Source organism: Trachurus japonicus, chromosome 21, assembly GCF_045865225.1.
Source record: "Trachurus japonicus isolate A0001 chromosome 21, Traja_1.0".
In the NCBI taxonomy this organism is placed as follows: Eukaryota; Metazoa; Chordata; class Actinopteri; order Carangiformes; family Carangidae; genus Trachurus; species Trachurus japonicus.
In genome coordinates, this window is record NC_140927.1 from 21,952,499 (window position 1) to 21,973,878 (window position 21,380).

Consider the following 21,380-nt stretch of genomic DNA (forward strand, 5'->3'; position numbering starts at 1 on the left):
GGGGATGTCAACACAGAGAAGTGCATTTTTCAGACCTCAGGAGACATAGTTAACTCACAGTTTTATCATCAACATGTTAACTTTATTTTGAATTTGAAATACAATGAAGAGATGATTCGAGAAGCTATATAAGTTATCAGTGACAACAGACCTAGACACTCCATTGAGAACAAAAGAACAAACACATTGTGAACATGGGACACTCCTCCTCTTCCTCCTCCTCCTCCTCCTCCTCACTGTAACACATAAGGTCTAAACCATTTTCAGTTAAAGGACTGACATCAGCTCATGTCTAGAGAATATACACAGGTGTTTCAGCACCGAAATTCAGAAGTCTTTAGGGAAAGTAAGAGGAAAATCATAATTTATTATGAGTTTCTTTTTTCTCATCAGGATTATCATGAAACACTCTTTAAGAAAAAAAAAAACAACAACAGAAAAAGGAGAGTGTTTGTGGAGGCTGGACAGGGATTTGAGCGATGTAATTCGATGGCGTTCAGATTGGAGACGTTGTGTCATGACTGATTGTTTCTCAAGCTGACACGTGATCATTTTTTAAAATTTTCTTTTTTAAAAAAAGGTACTGAGAGGTGCTGATTTTCTTGAGTGTGTCTCATGACAAATGTACAGTAAATTCCAAGAAATATTACCTCTGTTACAAAGATTACAGTACTATTGACAGCAAAAATCTTCATTTTTGAAAGTGAAATGTCTGATAATTATGTTTTTCAAAATCATCATCTGGGCTTGAGTGAGTCAACCCTAGTATTTGTTCAGCACAATATAGGATTTATTAAATATCATAATTCCAGGACAAACATTTACATGCCTGCATGCTTTCTCACCAAAATGGCAGCTATAGGAAAGAATGATGGCTCAGAAATAGAACAAAACAAAACTGTAGGTTTATATAAATGGTGGTATTGTTTGCCTAATAGCTCTACTGCATACACAATACCTCTTAACGTTATATACACATACCTTATCAATCCACTCGGGTTCGATAGAGTGAGTTTTTCTATCATTATCATCAGATCTTGTATATACAACAATGGTAAAAAGGAAACTTGATTGTATTGTCATCTAATTTAGAAAACATTAAAATCAAACATCAGTCTTCTTTTGATGAACACATGGATAGATTCACATTTGTTTTTTGTTTTTTTTTGTGTTTTTTTTTCTTCTTCACAAGGTTCATCACCACGTGTCATTTTTAGCTTCTCAAAATTCAATTTGAAATACAAAACAAAACTTCAGTCGAATTTCGTTTTCGAAGCTTTCTCGCTGGCTGAGATACAGTATAAAAATCTTCAGTGCTGTGAATTTATGAGTTATTACCAACAGTGTACCATGGGTACATTTTTACTGTGCTCAATATATATGTTTATCCTTCACATTGGCCAACCCGTTAATGTGAAAACCTGCTTTATCAAACTATTTCATGTTGGCCTCTGTGATGAAAAAAAGACTTCTTATTCTACATTCAGACACCACCTCCTCCAGCATTTGGGTGAACACAGCATTTCCATTGAACTCTTTACAAGCAGCTTGACTTCTTTCCACTACTAAATCAGCCTGGATAAGGGCTCTTGAGAATCTTCATGGGTTTTCTTTCTTTTCTTTTCTTTCTTTCTCTCTTTCAATCTTTTTTTTTTTATTATTTTCCTTTTTTTTCTCTGAAATTTTTATTTCCTCCAGGTCCTCGCGGCCTTATCAGTACATCACTGTGGTTTTCAGGAACAGTCTTCCATCTGCAACAGAGGACACACAGGAGCCAAGGATTAGCCAACAGCTAACATCCTGCTGACGCAAATGTACTATTCAGGATGTGAGTGTTGATGAAACGTTAACTTTGAAATGTTGCCCTCTAGTCTTTCAATTTCAGCAGCGTTAACTATGGATTCATAAACCGATTTAAGGATAAGATAAAGTTAGCAGCCGTGACAAATATGATTAAATATCACATACAGTAAAATTCTCTCTTATAAGAAATAATCATGTATGAACTACCTCATTGAATATGTTAATTCAAGGTGGTTTTAGCTCTGTTTTTAAGATCACATAGTGCATCAATCAGGACATACAAATATAATTACACTCTTACATGCATATTTTATTACCAACAAAGCACACACTGTTAAAGCAGCTATGATAACCACACTCAAGGCATCGGATCTGTGTGCTGCATGTGTTTAAGACATCCCTACTGATACGCTTGTTTGAACATATTACTGCACTGATGATGTAAAGCGCTCTCAAAGTGACATTTTCCTGCATGGAAATAGTGTTTATTGAAAACAGCAGACATTCCTCTGCTGCGTTATCTCCAGACACCTCCAACCTAACGAGCTTTGTCCATTTCCAGCGAACGCTCTTGTCTGAGTGTTCGCCTGAGCGAGCAAGCGCTGCACCGACGCTGAGCTGGTAAAAGCATCTGTTAGGCACAGCTCAGGAGCATGTTTGACGTTTATTACCTCCACATTTCCTCTGCCGGAGGAACGCCACGGTAATGCCTTTAAGAAGCACACATCTCTGTGGCAGGGCGCCTAAATAATTTAATGTTAAAGAGAAACGCACACAAAGACATTTAGCGGCACAAGTTGTCGGACATGACACAAGCCGCGCAGGACATCAGAGAAGACGCTCGAGTCCTGTTCTTCAGAGACATGGAGGATTCACCTGTTACAGTCTGAGAGCACCTCTGCTCTCTAACACACCGAAGCAGCAGGTTATACTCTGTAATCAAAATACACTTTCCCCTGATTTCTTCTTAATTTAACCTTGTTTTTACTCATTACATTATCAATATTTTATCAATTAGTCCTTTTCTCTCTGTGTTTTTTCTCGTGGAGAGAGTGAATGAGACAACAAAGGCTTGTTATGCATGTGTGTGTACAATACTGTGTGTGTGGGTGTGTGTGTGTTGGGGAGGTGGGGGTGTACAAACACACAGGCTAATTACCCAGCACTGCCGTAGGTCTCAAAGGCATTGCACTCTGGCTGCCTCTATTCAAGCAACAACTACTGAGTTCTGTGTAAAAGTCATTACAGCATGAATGCAGCGCTATAAGAGAAGAGAAAGCAAAGGACAGAGAGAGAGAGAGAGAGAGAGAGAGAGGGAAGGAGGGAGGGAGGGAGAGGGAGAAGAGGGGGGAGGAGGAGGAGGGAGGGCTGGTGGCTGGAGAGCAGGTAAGAGTGCGGGCTGGGATACACAACTTGATACACGTGTGTGTGTGTGTGTGTGTGTATGTATGTATGTGTGCGCGTCTTTCATAACAAGAGCAGATGAAACATCACACGCTCGGAGCAGCCGGAGCAGTTTATAGGGGTGTTAATGAAAAACCAAGACGATCTGATTGTTTGACGGATGGCGACACTTCATACATTGTCAAGAGGATGTTAGAAGTCGCAGCATTTTTACTTCTAATAGATACAATTATCATGAAAGACGGGGAGCGAGTGAGCGGAGGCTTGATTGAGCTCGATCTCGCCGCTTCAAATCCATTTCCATTTCAGCACAAATGTTGAAACATCTGCTTTAAACACACCAATAGAATAACTGGTGACGTCTTGACACGCGGTTTTATGAAAGACTGTCTCATTAAAATATGTTAAAACTTTAGTATTTTTATATTCAAATCAAGATGAAAAGTTCATTAAAGAGAATAAATATTTCATTAGATGCTAAATAAAACAAAGGGAATTTTTGGCTTCTCTCAGCATAAAATTCCTTTGAAAGATTAATTAATACATGTAAATTATGCAAATTATGCCCATGCAAATATTTTATGAAGACAATTAAGGGATCCATTAATTACAGTCTTTTTTGCTTCAGTGACATTCATTCATTTAATTTTAATTTCACTTTAACTGTTTTGATGTTTAATCTTGCAACAAAGAACTTTATCTCTGTGCACAGGGTCGTGTAAACTTGCCGAACACATCGAGTGGGAAGCGGCAGGGAACCAGAGGAGATACTGGGGGAAGATATTCGCATGTGCACCGTTGCCAGGCAGTACTGGCGAGGTACAGTCCCAGTAGCTCGCCTGCCTGTGAAAAGAGCCACGTTCCCTCTTGGACCCGATTCAAAACACTGTAAAAGCAATTAATAAACACAGACTGTGTTAATATCGCAGAATTAGAGAAGTGTGACAAAAGACAAATAGAAATAATTAGTTCTCTAAAATTATGCCCTCATTATTTTTTCCCCCCTCTCTCTCACTCTCTCTCTCCATTCGCCTCCCTGAGTTTGGAGTTGAGAATATACCCACACATTTCTCTCGGCTTTCATGCGAGTGATAGGCTTGTTTTTTCCCCCTTCTGCTTGTGTAATTTATCAACATCATTTTTTGCCATTTGAGGTTAATTATACAGCTAGGCTTGCAGAGTAGAGCAGAGGAGACATGGGTGGCAGACAAATGCTTCTCTAATTGAACAAAAACACAAAGTGCAGCCTGTTATTCAGTTTCCTACTTCATTCTGCTCTTCAAGGCGACGATCAGAGTGACTGAGACGCCTCAAAAATGATTCCAAGACGGGATCAGATTGGGAAAGAAATGAATAAAAAAAATTGTTTCTGCGCTGTTTCAACCTAAGCTAGTATAGTATACATGTAAGCGGGTCAGTGGCTGCTGTTATTGTAAGCGTAAAAGCTGTAATATGTTTAATTTGATACAAGTACACTACAAAAGAGCCTGATCGTCGTATAAAGTGTAAAATATTAGAAATTGAAGTGGCTAAATATACTAATCTGGTATGAAATAGGAGGCTATAATTATGCCTTATCTGGGAGTTATCTTTGTATTTAAATGATGACATATGGATTTCCTTTTTTTGGACATCAAACTGTTTCAGATCCCCGCAGTGACTGAATGACATTTAATTAAGGAGGAGTCATCATTTCACTTAGTACATTTTCTTTCTTTTTTGCCCTTTCACAAAATATCAGTTCAAGTAGACTAATCAAACATTAAAGAATTAAAAGGGACCCAACTTATTCTTGCATACAAAGATGAATATTTCCCCACTTTTCACAGCAAATTACATGGAGCATTTTCCCAGATAAATTGGGACCTCTCCCACTGATAAGGGCGGTTCTGAGCAGACGCAGCTGAGGCGTATTAAAGGAAGACGTTTCGAGTAATAATGAGGATATTCAACCTCTGCAAGGTGTCTTGTATCTGGGTAAACACAGATAGCAGACAGTCTACAGAGGTTATCACGAGAGCGCCCTTCCCCAAACACATACTGCACCCCCAAGGCTAACAAACAAACAAACCATTAAAAATGTACAAGGCTTATTCATAAAATGGATTGATTTGCCCCGTTTATTACTATCAAAGGGGGGATTCCACTGCTTTTTGTGGTTTTATGACTCATTAATGCTTCCTGAGCTGTAAACAAACCACTTCTTTTATTCTTTCTTTATATCCTTATAGCTTAGTTGTTGTACTCTTTTACTCACTGCATTTTTTTGTTTTTCCATTTAAAAAATATCTGTTTCCTAAAGGGATCACTGCCACTAAAAGTCAAGTAAAAGAACAATATTATTTCTACAGAAAACCAATGATCTTGACCCAGTGCTGTGGCCCAGATGGTGAGCTGTATGCCTGAACAGCAGGCACAGAAACACTAATGTTCATAAACTGGAGCTGAGAGTGTGTGTGTGTGTGTGCGTGTGTGTGTGAGGGAGAGCGAGAAGGGGGTGAGGAAGGGAGGGAGGAGGGTGAGCACAGAGAAAGAGAGCAAGAGTGAGAGCCAGAGAAAGAGAGAGAGATTTATTGTCTCATCTGAGCCCCTGTACCTTGTATTGTCCTTTCAGCATCTGTTCTTCCACTGCTGCGGTCACTCTCCATCTCAGGGGTCAGAGAGTCTGAGAGAAGAGAGGGATCACCGCCGTTAAACATCCCTGACACCCACCTATCACAATGCCACTTTCACAGCATCGTTCATTCAAAACAAGAGGCTTAGCCTTCGAGCTATGTCTCCTCCGCATGTGTATGTTAACAGGAACTGTGCGATTATGATCAGTGGTGAATAACAAGATCCTTCAATCCTTTTGTGTTACTCTTTGGAATAAGTGTCTGTTAAAAAGCCTTGCATTCAATTGTTTGCTGAAGTATAAGTACAAATGTGCTAATGGCAAAAAGTGTCAAAGGTAAAAACAGAACAGGTTTTTGAATATTCATAGTATTTTGATTCTGTATCTGGTCCAGTGACTCTATACAGCTCTGTAAACAGCTTATGAGAGACTTCAACAATCAGATGATTGTTTTCTATGGAAATCCTGAGCTTTGCAAACAAGTAACTTCAAAAACAATATTTACCGTAGTTTCAGAGCTTCTTTCTTAGTTATTTTATACCTTTACCTTTATTTCAATGCCCTGCAAATACATTAACTGTACTCTGCACATGACGTTCTGATGTTTTGCAAGGAACACTACACACTCTGCACATTAGATCTGAAACAATCATGCAATGAATCAATTAGTAGATTAGAATTCATATTAATTAAATGCCAACAATTTTGATGACTACTGAATTGTTTTCATAAAAATATGCCAATCATCTTTCATCATTCAAATATGAAGTTCTCGAATTTGCAGCTTTTCTTCACAGTATTTTCTTCAGGTTTTGGCCTGTTGGTGTGAAAAATTAGCTTTTTTCTTTTTAATCTACTAGTTATAGACATTGCGATCATTGAAACAAACAACCACATAAATGGATGATGAAGCGATACGAATACAGAGTAATTGTAAGTTGTAGCCTCTGAGCACAGGGTGAGAAAATTCACAGGACATAATGAGAACAGAAAGCAAATGCATATTTCAGCAGGGGGGGAAAGTTCAAATGAGATATACATCACTCATTGCTGCTGTAAATGTAAATGATTTGAGCTCTTTCATCAGCACTTTTTATAGATTAATTCTGTCTCTAGGGGTAAACTCATCTGAGCTCTTTCAATATTTCCTTCAGGTAAAATTTCCCTCCTAGAAAAAAAACTGTTGACTCTGTTTTGCCTCGGTTTTCCTCACTTGTCCCACTAAAACTCACCCCGTGTCTGAAAGGCTTTAAAGGGAAATGTAATAGTGTCTCACTGTGCAGCATCTGACCGTTGAGTGAACGCATGCTGTCAGAGGGCGAGGGCTGCTTCAGAGTCTGCTCGGCCTGCTCTCTCCTCTTGGATTCGTACTCCAGGGCTTCTTGGAGTTTCCTCTTGGCCTTCTTCTCCTTCTTGAGACGCTTCTGAATGATCGCTGAGCAGGGGAAAGACCACAGTTAACAATGTATGAGCTCTGGGGCGAATTAGCCGTGACTTATTTTTGACTGGAATCTGATTATTGTAGACATCACACTCTGGCAGGAAAGGATGATAATCACCTCATTTAAAAAAAATAGCATACTGTTACAAACCAATTAAAGCTAAATATTTTATAATATATAAAGATCTTCCCTATAAAAGAAAATCTTATTGCGGCTGAGCAAACTGCTAGGGGGAATTAAAACAAATTGAAAAATTTATTGGGATATTTTTCATGAATTTCTCTCATTAAACATAAACGGCACAGTTAGCGTATGAAGCTGATGCATTTAACATGAGACGGAGAGTGAATTTCTCTAAGTTAATATGTATTTCCAATTATGATAACTGACTATTAGCAAGAGAACGGGTGCTAAGCAGATTACTGCGTGTGTGTAAGCAAAGGAATACACAGCGACTTGTGTCTGTGTTTTCAATCGGGAACATCCAAACATGCAGAAACATGCACGTGCGTGCTTGCATTTAGGAACGATCGAGTTTGAAATGCTGCGAAAATACACATATTTACAACATGCCTCCGCTGAGTCTTACACACACACACACACACACACACACACACACACACACACAGAGACACACACACACGGCTGGCAGGGAGGATTCGGTGCCAGGTAGTCATCAGGCAGTACCTCTGTTCTTCTGCTCCATGGCGAGCTGCTTCTCCAGAGTCTCCCTGAGCTCCCTCTCTCTGAACAGCTCCATCTTCAGCTCCGTCTTCTCCAGCTGCACCTGCTTCTCCTGAGCCCGTGCGTTGTCAATTGCCACTTTGAGCAGGCCCTGCGCACACACATACACATACACACACACGCACGTATGAATATATAGACGAAGAGATATAGAGGAAAATGTGGGTGTGGGGAGCAGAGAAAGGGAGAGTGATGTGGGCTATTTAAGGGGCCTCGAGAAGAAGTGACAGCAAACCACAGTGAAAGTATGTCACAGCACTTCTTTGTACTGCCCACAGTAGTGAAGCAGAGCAGGAGGCTAAAAGCTGACTGCTGCTACTTGGCTCTTTTCAGGTGTACAACCACCTTCGCCGGTCCTTTTATCAGTGAAGATGTCATTACGTGTTAGCCGCTCCGCAGCTCGCACAACTTCAAGTGACATGAAAAAAGATCAACCAGAGTGTTTGTAACAATCTTTTTAAAAAAATATATAATGAATAGTAATGATAGTTAATAAAGAGAGAGAGAGAGAGAGAGAGAGATAGAGAGAGAGAGAGCTGGATATGTCTGACCCCTTTTGGTCAAAGCTGTGAAATACAAGTGGAGATGGGATGAACGTGCTGTCGCTGTGGGAACTGAACCTACAATAAGTTTGATAGAAACAGGAAACAAAATCAGCTCCTTCAAATTAAAACCAGAGATGAAGTAGCTTGTGAACAGACAGAGCTCCTAAAACGAGTTTTAAAAAAAGAAAAAAAGAAAAAAGGTTTATACAGTATGGGTTCTTCACACTCCTCCCTTTTATCCCTTCGTGTTGTTATATTCTTTTCACACTGCTCTCTGTCAACTCCACAGCTGACAACTGTAACTGGATTGGTATAAAAACACAATATCAGTCTCTGTGGCACATTTTCAAGCTCCTCGCAGCGCACAGCAGGAATGAATAATATGAATGACAAGTATCTCATCATGTATCAATTACATTACTGCCATTCCAAATACACTCCTGACAGCTCTAAACTGAGAGACGCGTCGTTCTCGCGTGTGAGCTGTACAGTGCTGTGGCCATTTTCATCACAATTATTCCCCATCCACACGCAATTATATCAAATGCACTGGGCTATATCTTACTAATTGTTGATTCTTCTGACCCCAATTTATTCTAAGTTGCTTTATCTTAATTTTCTGCTTGGTTTCATTTTGTTGATTTGTATATAAATATTCAACAAGAAGATCATTATCAAAAATGACTTAGTGGAGTGGTGGGAGCCTGCGACGGGGTTTACTTGTGGCTTTTCTAATTACCACGCCGAGCCAAAGGAGAAGCAGGACTCTGATGCCAACGGTACAAGTGCAATGAGAAGGGCAGCAGTGTACACACATCATTACACTGGGACAGAAGGCGAATACATTCATCTTTCTGACTGAGGGTGTTTGGGATGAAGCCTTAATGGCAGGCTGAGTAGATAGCTATTGTTAAGGTATGCAGATTTACAAAGTGAGTGTATCTGTTTAGTGTCTCATAAGGAGGATGTGGATGGTGGCCACTTTTCTAGCTAAGGTTAAAGCAACATGAGAAAAAAAATCAATACATCTAGAATAGAGGAAATATAATGATTTCTTTTCAAATCATGAATCCCTCACTCAACCAGCTGTAAATACACATTTTCCCCCCTCTTTGGCGACATATAGGTTCTCTCCAGGGTTTTTTTTGTACTGATTCAATAACGATAGTAGACAATGGTGTGGTTAAGTTTATACAACTAAAACTAGTGGCCCAAGCTTGATAGGATTATTAAGGTAAGATTGCTAACTATTACTAGAGCTTTCAACCAATTGTCACAGTCTTTCTGCAGTGGATGGAGGTTGAACAGCGGTTGAACACTCTGGGAAAAGCTAAGTGGTCCTTGAGTGAACATATCTTCTAAAAGTACCTTCGTAATGAACTTGCATGGTCTATTTTGGGAATGTTTGATCACCCAAGTGATTATCCAATTAATTACATTACATTTACACAATTACGTGTAAATGTCTTACTGTTAAATAGCACATTTACATGAGGTTGAAACTACAGTGTAAAGACAAGCCAGGTGCCCCCATCCACAACTCCTGCCTGCACCGATGCATCAAAAGGCAGGCACAAACTTTTATTTACAAAAATAAACAGCCGTTTTTGTTCCTATTCTCTTTGTTTGTACATCATTGTGAATCTTGAATCCAATTGGGTGTGTTATTGGGATTTTTACATTTTTATAAGAAACAAATATAATTTTGATAACCTCACAACCTCAGAACAGATTAAGCTCTGTGGACCGCCTGAGATCACTGGCACCCCTCTACAGCGGGGCCCGAACCCCAGGTTGCGAACCAACGGTCCATAGGGTGATGAAGTTACTGCTCCTCTCTGTGTGATTTGAGAAAAGTTGTGTCAAAATGTGTTCACTTTGGCTCACTGGATTCAGGACAAGTCTCAGGTCTGTGGACAATACCTGTATGTTGGTGAGGAGAGTCTCTATTGACGACAAGCCGTCTGGGAAGAGAAATGGTGAGGGGAAGCCAGGGGGTAGAGCCTGTCCGGCCAGCGACAACCTCTCGTAGCTGTCTCTTGCTGTCGGGGTGCACAGTAGGTTGTCGTCTGCAAAAAAACAAACAAACCAAGAGGTAGCATTGACAATTGAATAAGCATTCATAAAAACTACTATTTGTGCAACGGGGAAAGAGACTAAGTAGCAAAATATGAGAGCAGGTGTTGGCCTTCCTGACACATATTATTGACCCCTACTGGAATTGACAGAGCAACAAACAACTGGGTATGTATTGATCTCCAGCAGCCAATCCCAGCTCTCCCCTCTTCCTCTCAGAAATATAGTAGACCAGCTCTTTGGAGATTCCTTTGTATTGCCTTTTCTCTAGGCCTAAGTGTGGGGTTAAACAATATCAACCAGGACATAAATCCAGCTTCCCCCATTTAAGAGATGTCATGTGGGCTCCGAAAATCAGAAGCAGGCCTGCAGTTCGACCCCAGAGGCTCGGGCTTCCTTTGTGTACGCACGCACGGGTGCCTGTCAAACCTAAGATGACATCATACTCCATTCATCACCGGCAGAGGGGTAGGGCCCTGCCATCTGCTGTCCAGCCTCTTCACCAGGCCTCAGAGGAGGAAAGAAGAGCAGGAGAGGGAGGGAGAGAAAGCAGGAGGCAGACCGGCAGACACAGATACAGCCTGGTCAAACTAAAACAGTATGTCCGACACTGCCGTTTGTTGCCCCATCACATCTGACACATGTTTTTGTCCGGTGAGCTTTAATCGCGCCAACAATTTGTAAGTGCTACCATCTTGCAGGGAGACAGTTTATTAAACACATCCAGTCTAAAAAGGTCGCCACAGGAAGCCTGCACCATCAGCTGTTTAATTGTTAATTTAATGAAAAGGGGGAAAAGTTTTATTTGTAATGTGGAACCCTGGCTGTGTTGTGCACAGCACCTCTCTGCTCTCATCCAGTATTCATATCTGTTTATGTGGCAGGCTGAATCTTGTACAAACAGCGAGTGGAGCTGAACAGCCCTGCCTCTCCCTCCCATCAATATTCACCAACGCCAGCCAAGTGCTGGGAACAGCTGGTCTTACATTAATTAGTTTAAAGTATTTATTTCACCCATCCTCAGAGCAGATTGAGCAAAAACATTGGAGATTATTTCAAGCATCTGCAAATGCCCTGGAAACATCTCTGCGCCAAAAGTCGAGTGTTAGGATTCACAGTTTAGGTTTGTAATTTGGAGAACGTGTTTTTTTTTTCTCTCTCTCTCTCTCTGAGCGGGAAGATGGTGAAATATGCACCGCTGGTCCGTGGAGAGAGTAAACAACCTTTCTCCTTTTTCAGATGGAGTTCACTCCTGTTGATTAATTAGAATGGATGGTTGCCTAATGGATTAAAATTTGTTTATAATTTGACTTCATAAAAATAATGAATTGCCTACTTTTAAGAAGCCACTCCTGTGGTAATTTGTTTTGTTTGGTGCAGTCCTGTCTGCATTTTGAGGTGGGCGTCTGGGTGGAGATATAAAACGCACTCTCCTTATACAGTGGCATAACATGAAAGTCCCATTTTATCTCAATAAAATAACTAATCAAAGATCAAAAGCATTACAGTTGGCTCCAGCTCAGTTTGATATAGATGTATTGCATGCATTATATGCATGCATCACCCACCTCCAATAAAATCACCATAACAACTAGAGACGTTAGTAGACCTCGGGGAAAGGTCTGCTGTTGTAGCTTTGTAATTGATTTGTACTGTAGGCACTTTGTCCCTTATTTAGTGTTGGCATTAATCATAAATCATTGCTTTAACAAACTGCGGCTTCCCACTCAGCAGGCCTTCCCTCCAACACAATGTTGGATCACACAGAATATTTGATGGCTTTGTTGCAGGGGAAACAACCTGTCATGCTCTGGGAAAAGCAAACAGCGTGTTTTGTTCGACAGACTCCAACTACCGTACAACACCTCTTGTCAGATAACATTTCCACCAGGAGGTATGCATAAGTAGCGGCATTTTCAAAAAAAAAAAAGGAAAGGGAAAAGAGAAAAAACGAACGAAACGGAAGCTAATAAGTGACTAATTCAATCAATATAATCAAAACTGGCTTAATGAAACTCAAATGTAAATCCAAGCAAGCATAATCAAGATCTGTAGTTTCTGTGCTTCTAATGTTATCACCCCGCCAAACTCCCCCTCCCCTTCCTCCCCCTCTTTTTCCCGGTGCCTGGCTGCAAATGCTGGCATGTGTTTGCATGTTTATTTCTCACCATCGCTCCAGAATCATTGACTTCAACTTAATTACAGCGACAGGCGTTGGAGTGATGGGGGCCGGTGGAATGAAGTACTCTGTTTCCAGGTGATATTTCTCCACTAGCAAGGCTGCCAACAGCAGCTGTGACAGCCTCTTGTGCTTACCGTACGGTAAAGGTACAGTTAAGGCCCCGGCTATGAAATACTGTGTGGAAAAACACTCGCAGGTCACCCCTGTCACAAATAACATTTCATGCACAACTGTTTCGGCGGATAATAGGAGCCACAAATAAAAATGGGACGCTGTAAATACAATGCATTCTGAATGAAATGCCATAATTTAAAACAACGCCCCCCTCCTCTCTCCGTCCTCCTCCTCCACCTTGCTCTCAATAGCTGCAGAGGGAGTCCTTGACAGTGTGCTAGCAATGATGAATCACCTATCCAGTTAATTTTCTCACTCCTCATGTGTTGTGCTGCTAAAACAGGGGCCCAGGAATTGACTTGACAAACTATGAATGTAAAAAATATCACTTGGAGGGATCTGGGCTTATCTCCAATTTACATGTTATTAGATTTGTGTTGCAAGCGGCACTTGGACCTAGCAAAGCTGAGGCAAAAAAAGATGGGGCACATGATAACCGGAGATAAAACATGTCTAAAACCCACTTGAAAGCCTTTGAAATATTTGATGGAAAGTTGCAGGGAGTGGGGAGAAGCAGAGAGGAAACTGGCCTGATTTAAAATGTGACAGACACACATTGCAATCTGTGGTAAATCTAGAAGAAACCTTGGGAAATTTAGCTGCAATCTCTGGATAAATAGCTGTAATTGACCTTGGGAGTTGAAAATGTGCCATATGTTTCTGGTTCCTGTGTTTGAAACTGGGTCCCTCAGGACATTTCAGCAGAGTCCTCACATGAAGGCAGCATGCGAGCAGGAGCAGACGAAGATACAGAAAGACACACAAAAAAGAGAGGGGGAGAGAGAGAAAGAAAGAGAAGGAGGATGAGAAGGATGCCAGGTTTGAGAGATAGATGGTTGAGGACAGAAGATGGATGGACAGATAGGTGAGGCAGAGTTGGAGGAAGAGGAGGCTGGAATAGAATGGGTGTGTAGAGAATGAAAGACTGACAGAGAGGAAAAGAGATAGGAGAGAGAGAGAGAGAGGGGGGAGAGAGAGGCAGTGCAGAGGTACATTTGGCCGGCCAGTCAGTGTGATATATTGACAGGTGAAGCCTTTGTCCTTGCAAACTGGTGTTCCTCCCAGCAGGAGAACTGAATGCTAAACCTGGAGGTTGTCAGCACAGCCAACACAAAGCAAGGCACTGCTTTTCACTGCACAATTACATTTGATTTGACCTGCCAGGGCTGCGGAGAAACCAGCCTCCTTCAAATGGAGTACTTATGACCTCTCGGACAGCCATTAGCAGCCAACACAGCATTATTCCACCTGCACTTAAAGCGCTGGATTTGGAAAATCTTGTCAAGGGAAATATCTGTCTTCTGGTACAAATGCAGCGATGCAGAGCTGGGCAAAAAAAAAAGTAGTTGCATGCAATTTGAGCACTTTAAAAAAACATGAGCCCGGCTTATCTTGCAAATGATGTCTGCACTCTGAGGGGTCTTTCGGGCAAAATAAATTCAGCTTTAACTGCCTGATAGTTTTAAACAGGTACTACAGTGAACAGGTACTGTAGGCTATAATGTTGTTTTTTTAAAATGTGATCCCAGCACAGTTTTGAAAGCATTTTCACATGTTAACAAAGAGATGAGAGAGATGACAGATGGAGAAATTGTACATGTTGGTATGTAATTTAAAAACTGACTTTGCAGGCATTGCACACAGTTTCCTTTAAGGGAAAAAGCTGCAGGACACACTGTGAGAATGTGTGTGATGATCCATACAAGACAAATTCCTTAAGAGTGACTATCACTTGCATATGTTGCACATATGTGTGTGTGTAATGTACTGTATACACTGCGAAGCAAGGGAAAACACCCGCACGCACGCATGCAGACATATGCAAACAAAAAAAGAAAAGAAAAAGAAAAGAAACCCTTCAAACGCAAACACACCCATTACACACATGCATGGCACACACACTAATGTGCCCTCATCACATTTAAGCTAATTTCCTTTTCATCACGGAGAGAGGAAAATGAGTGTTTGCCCCATCCCTGCTGGGGGACAAAGTCAAGAGCCCCGGTTGGTTTGGGCTAGATTAACAGGTAACATTTGGCTCCCACTCTCTTATCACAGCATGAAAATCAAACCGCGTGTTTTCCTCTATCGCTCTCTCTTTCTCCCCTCCCTAATGTTCCCTTCACTTAGAGATGAAATCGCTTGCTGCACAAACCCATTTGGAGAGAGGAGAGAAGGTGAGCGGGATAATCAGGCTGGCCACTGGGCCGTGTTTCCTAAATGCTCTCCAAAACATTACTGTGCACAGGCATAAAATTAGCGCCGGGACCTTAAAATGTTGACATTTAGCATGACTTTTTGGAGAGTGACACCCTCATATTTTCTTGTAGGATATCATTAAATTTCAACTGCCCTATGGCTGTGCCTTTCCATTAATAACCAATTCAGTGTGTCACTTCCCTCTCTCTCTCTCACCCTCTCTCTCTCTTGCCACCTTTTTAAAGTAATGAGTCCATTGCTTTGCCTTAATAAATTGAATCGTATTCTCAAGGCCATATGAAGATAGAGCCACAGATGGACAGGCTGCATGGAGGAAATAACCATAAATCCTTTACTGTCAGAGAGGCGGTCTGAGGTGACAAAAGAAGACAATTGCGATGCTCAATTGGGATCACACTGAGATTACAAAAGACACAGTGAAAGGTTGATTCTCTCTGTTAAAACTGTCTTTTCCTGGCAGGGATAAAGAATTCTTTTTATTGCTTTCATTGCTGAGGAAATGCCTGCTAATGATTAAATGTAAGAAGTTAATCATGCATGAAGATTAAAATCCTGACAAGATGATTGTCCATAATATTCTGCAATGGACATTATGTATAACACTTGCAACAGCAGAGGAAATTATGAACTACAAATTGTGCTTTTGGAGCATAGATTACAATGTTATGAGTGCAAACAGTTAAAATAGATTTCATCATTTGTTGAGCTGTTAGCTGGGGAAAATGGAGAAAGAACAGACAGAGAGAGAGGGAGAGAGAGAGAGAGAGAAAGAGAAATGGAAACAGAGAGAGCAAGAGGCAGGGGAGTAGAATCCGTGTTGACTTCCATTCAGGAGGAAGATATCTTGTCTTTTTATGCGGCCCATGTCATATTTATTGCATAAAGGTCAGAGTGTTCATTTGTTCAAAGTCAGCGTTTTCCCTCTCTCCTCTCCTCCATGTAATAAATGCAGGGGCTATGTCATTATCGGACCTCTGAGGATTACAGGCTTGGCTGACTGTGATGACTGCATAAAAGCACACAGGACTTTTGTTTCTGCCAGCGCACACCTTCAAATGAGCTCTTAAAGCGAACAGTGGTGGAGACAAAATGGCATTTTGTAGAGAGACGATCACAGTGAGAGTGGTCGAAAACTAGAGCACGGCCAGATTTCTTTTTAGAGGTGACAGATCACAGGGCTAAATCCATGACCGTAGTTTTTTAGATAAACCAGGAGGTTAAAGCTCAGGTTAGAGGGTTAAATAGTAAATAAATAAAAAAAAAACAAGAAACTTGTGGCTCTCAAGAGGAAACGACAGCCAGGCAGACATGAATGGGTTTCTGTAATTCACCTATTGACTATGAGCCTGAACTGTCAAGAAGATAACACTTGGAGAAGGACATTACAGCCAGGCACTTTGAAGGTGTTTAGTTTGTCTTTGCATATTGACTTCCGTTGACCAGGTCCATCTATTGACAGAAGAATCCCAGAGATTAAATTGGTCTCAAGTATTGATTGAGTATTTTGCCTGAATCATTCCCATTTCAGAAGGGGATCATTTGTACTGTATACCCCACTAATCTCTCTGACCCACTAATCATCAAGCCATTTATTTCTCACTCTTTGTTTAGTTCTCCTTTGTTTAGCATTTATTAATTCATTAGAGAAACTTCTCATGCAGCTTAACTTAGACAGTGACTGGGGAGTCCTGTTTCCACCCGATAGCAATGTGCATTCCAGTAAAATATGCCACCGAATATGCACCCAACATCACAATACACACGCCAATTACATATTGATAATTAAGCATTCAAACAAACAAACAGAGAGGAAATCCCCCCGTAATCACCAGGTTTTAATGGAACAAGTATTAGCTTGGTGTGGTTGGCCAGATAGCCTGCTGTTAGATCAGAGCGTCGCTGGGTTTGAGAGAGAAGGGGTTGGGGGGGCGGGAGGGGGTGGAGGTGGGGGTACGGGGAGACACATTGGTGTCATTGCCTGGCATTGCAATCCTACAGGGAGAGGCTCCGCTGTTCTGTTACTGCTGAACGAGCGTTGACGATGGCTGGCGCTAATCCAGGCTGGATATACTGAGCTGCTTTTAAACGAAGATGAAAGAACAAAAGAGGAAATGGGAAATGTAAACTTTAAAAGGCCTGGCTTAGGAGCACTTGCTCCATGGCTGCCTGGTGTAGAAGCTCAAAAAATGGATGCAAATCCATTAGCAGTCCTGGTTTCACAGTTATAAAAATACTTAAGGGGTTTTAATAGGAGCGACGTGTAAAACGTGTGGAAATCTGTTTTGATAACATTATTCATAACACTGGCTTTGCGCTGTGTGAATTAATAACACTTCATTTACAGACGGAAGAAAGCTGGCATGGTATTTCCAGTTAAAGAGATTAATTTTTAAACACCTAATTGACAAGCTGGGGTTAGGCAGGATAAGCAACAGACTATAAGGCTGCAGCTGCAAAGTCAAGGTGACTGGAATACTCAGAGAAAGGCTTTCAAAAAGCAGAATAGAGAGCAGAGAGGGAGGGAGTGAAGAGAATTAGTCCTCAAGCACTTTTCCCTCCGCCCCCTATTCTTCCTCTCTTTATTAGGAATGATTTACTTTCTCAGTGAAAGGATATAAAAGCTCAAGTATAGCAGCGTAATTATCGCAGAGTGAAAATTTAAAGGTTTGACTCACAATGTCCTCAAGTCAGCGAGCAGACTGCCAGACGATAAGAGTGACTGTGTTCAACACTCGGCATCCAATTGGTTGTGTTTTATGGGCTTTGCCAAGGAAGAGCACACAAACAACACTCGGCTCTGCAAGTCTGTAAACATGATGGACTGTGGCAAACTACCAGGGCTGGTGTTTACCTTGGCAGAGTCTGGCCCTGGCATGTCGGTAGCATCACTTAATTACTGTTTACATGTAAATATTAAATTATACAAACAACCGCACAGAATGTCTCCAAAAGTACAGAAATACGCACTCAGGGTCAACCTTATCTGTCTGCAACAGTTGCCACTGCGAAGATACGAATTGTTTTGAATCGCAAATTTTCTGCATTGTACATAATCTTCATAATTGTTTAATGCTGTTGTCCAAGGGCATTCGGGTAAATATGCTCCCGTAATCTGCATAATAGCAGATGCTCAGATATGTAAAGCACACCTTGTGTTCTCAGGGAGAGAAAACAAGAAAGAGGGGGAAAAAAAAGAAGGTTATTGTTCAAAACAGTTTTATCAGGAGTAAGGACTGTGATCATTAATGTCTCCAGTCAAGACCAATAGATGATTGCTTTGATTACAGACCTGTTTCCTGACAGTCCAGAGCAGCATATATAGTCGAGCACTGGTGCCTACTGTGCATCTCTGGTATGGCTGAGTAAAGCACTTGTTCATTTGCAGTGAAGGGTAACATGAAACAGGCCTCAGCCTTCTGATGGACAGGGAGATTTCACCTTCGCCAGTGAATGATAATGCATTATTAAATTTGCCTCTCTGCTCACTAGATACACTTAGCTGACCACAGCATATTTATCTCCCCATCCGAGGCTCACGTCTTGGCAGGAGAAAGCATTCTGTCACTTTTGAGGCATTTCAAAGATTAAAAAGAACCTCTCTCTTTTCAACGTCCCTAAAAGCATCCCCCCTTTTCAGTGAAATGTGATTAGCAGGAGATGGTGTCACGCAATGGAACATTCATGAGGGGGAGAACAAATATCCAAATGAACTCCCATGTCCTCGAGGAATAGCCCCTCTCTGCACCATCAGCAATCTCGCTCACATGGGCTGGGGGAAATTTGATTGATCCTCTATTGAATTATTTTTTTGCACTCTTTCATTTCAACAGGACGCACTGACAAGTTGTTTGATCATAAAGCATTATTGTCTGCCAAGTCACATTTCAGGGTTGTGATGGCTAATGATCTTGCCTCCTGACTTAGGGAAAGTCAGGTAGTCAGCATGTGTTTGAAGCTTGCAACGCCAAGGACATCGAGAGAGGACTGAACAAAACACTATGCATTAAAGTCAGAAAGATGAAGAGAAGGAGCTTACACGGAACATATCGAACTTTTAATGATACTGTACGCAGATACCATCAATGTCAGTGAAATATTTACGGCGCAAAAAGAAAAAGAAAAAAAAAGAGCACAGAACTGACGCAGGAAACTTTTACCTGACCCAAAGTCCCTCAACTTCCTTTTTATCATTGCAAATGCTTATGCACAGAAGGAACAGAACAAAGACAACAAAGGCTAAAAATCACTTTTTTGTCTTTTTCATCTTTTTTTCAAACTGTACCCCCCCCTCTCTCTCCTCTCTACATGAGCCCAACAGTGTCCACAGGCCCTCGCCCCAAAGCAGCTGCATGGTAATCGACTATGACACCGGTATACCTGCTCAGCCTCCTCATTCGGTTTGCAAACTGGTACTGCAGACGATGCACAGTGCACCACCAGCCCCCCAAGCCGTCAGCCCCATCAGCTGGACATCTGAGCAGCATCCTGACAAAGAAAAGGCGTGGCAAGGCGGCGGCTTTTGTCCATTGTGGTCACACCGGTGCTCTGCGCATCTGCGATTGCTCGCTTGATAGCAGGTATGAAAGGAAGCACCTCTAGGTGACATAATACACCACAAGCTTCCATTTGTGCTTGGGAGGACATTATGAGTGCATCTCCTGTTGTGTCAACAAGGATATATAACGTTTACCAGGGAAGTGCCAATATCGTATTACCAGTGATTCACCCCGCTTTTAAAATATGGTTTACAGAATCAGTTTACATTCTGTACTGTAGCTGCCCCTGACTGCACTGACAGGCATTTTAAGCTCAGTGCAAAAGAGATGTGGCATGTTTAACTGCAGTGGGAAGGCTGAGGTAAAGTGGTGAAAATTTGTTGTTGGCAAAACGTTTGCAAACTGCCACATGGTATTTAAAGAAACTCTTACACACTTCAACATACATGCATATGGCTTGCGTTTCAAACACCTTTTCCCCACGGAAATAAAATGATGTCAAAGTGTTTGATGTCCAAAGTGAGTTTACAGCCAAAGGCTTCCGTACCTTTCAAATTTCCCCTTGTTTGTCAGCTACCTGCTGTTTCACGAGACAGAGGCTTGTCGGAAGCTATCGCCACAGACTTTCTGTTTGAAGCAATTCAATTAGTCACATGTGAGATAACACTTAGCTTTCTACCAGCCTTTTTTCCCCTCACACATCATCTAATCTTTCCTTTTTTCACAGGCAAAATTTGGACAAAAAATAATCAAGTTCAAACAACACCCCCCCGCCCAAAAAAAACCTCCCACACCAAAATAAAAAATAAAAAAAAGACTACCATCTGGTTACTCTGCACTGGGTGACACAACTTTGGAAACGGTCGTTTTTAGATGACAACAAACAGCCTTTTGTCCTTCATCACCAGAGATGACATGAAAAAGATGAGACATGTTCATAGGATATGAGTGATGTGACATTATAGTGGTTGTCTCTGAGGTGTCTGGCTATTTAAATAGCCTCCATATGAGCCGGGGCACTGCATCCTTTCTCTGCGCCTACTATGTGCTCTCTTCTAAGAGTGCATTGCAAGAGATTAATTTAATGCTCTGCCAGGATCATAAAGATCAAACAAGTGGAGAGATATCATTAAACCATTGGAATGTTATCTCATTTATCTAAACAAACTGATGCGATGAACAAGCCTAATTAAAAAGCTCACCATAAACAAAGCTTCGGATGGTGAGGCCCCCTCCACCTCTCCACCCCCTCCCCCTTTTAACAATGGAACACATTTATTTTATTAATCTAATGCATCATGTATCATATCATTACAGTTCAATATATCTATCATTAATTTTATTCCCTTCACTTAAAGCTTTTATTGGAATTACTTTGGTTATTAGTTGGTTCTAATGTATTGGTTACCTCTGAATCTGGCTGCTACAATCTCTCTTATCTCGCTGCATAAACCTGTGCATGTTATTCAAATTGCCTCATTTATTATGATAGCTTCCTCATGTAAATTGTGCTGACTGCTCGCCCTTGCACAGTCCTCATTAGACTAATGAAAACCTTCAAACGAAAAAACTAAACAACCTGCCAAATAAAGGTCTGGGGTTATTATGAAAATTACAACTGTGGGAGCCGGGAGAAGCTCTCTTCATTAATTCATGCTCAGCAAATTGGTAACTAATTTA

At 41.3% G+C, this 21,380-nt stretch overlaps 1 protein-coding gene across 2 annotated transcripts in view; it reads right to left on the reverse strand.

Annotated features, from left to right (window-relative positions):
• Positions 1-60: 60 nt before the first annotated feature.
• The window catches only part of dachd (dachshund d), a 93,872-nt gene continuing 72,552 nt past the window's right edge, over positions 61-21,380 (reverse strand). The window contains exons 7-11 of one of the 2 annotated variants that reach the window (XM_085764278.1): positions 10,476-10,621; positions 7,951-8,098; positions 7,113-7,256; positions 5,804-5,872; positions 61-1,751 (exon numbers count right to left, since the gene is read on the reverse strand). In XM_085764278.1, the coding sequence (XP_085620404.1) occupies positions 1,714-1,751; positions 5,804-5,872; positions 7,113-7,256; positions 7,951-8,098; positions 10,476-10,621 (545 nt within the window). In that variant the 3' untranslated portion in view covers positions 61-1,713. Of the gene's footprint in view, positions 1,752-5,803; positions 5,873-7,097; positions 7,257-7,950; positions 8,099-10,475; positions 10,622-21,380 lie in introns of both variants that reach the window. The other variant, XM_085764277.1, reaches the window with a different exon arrangement.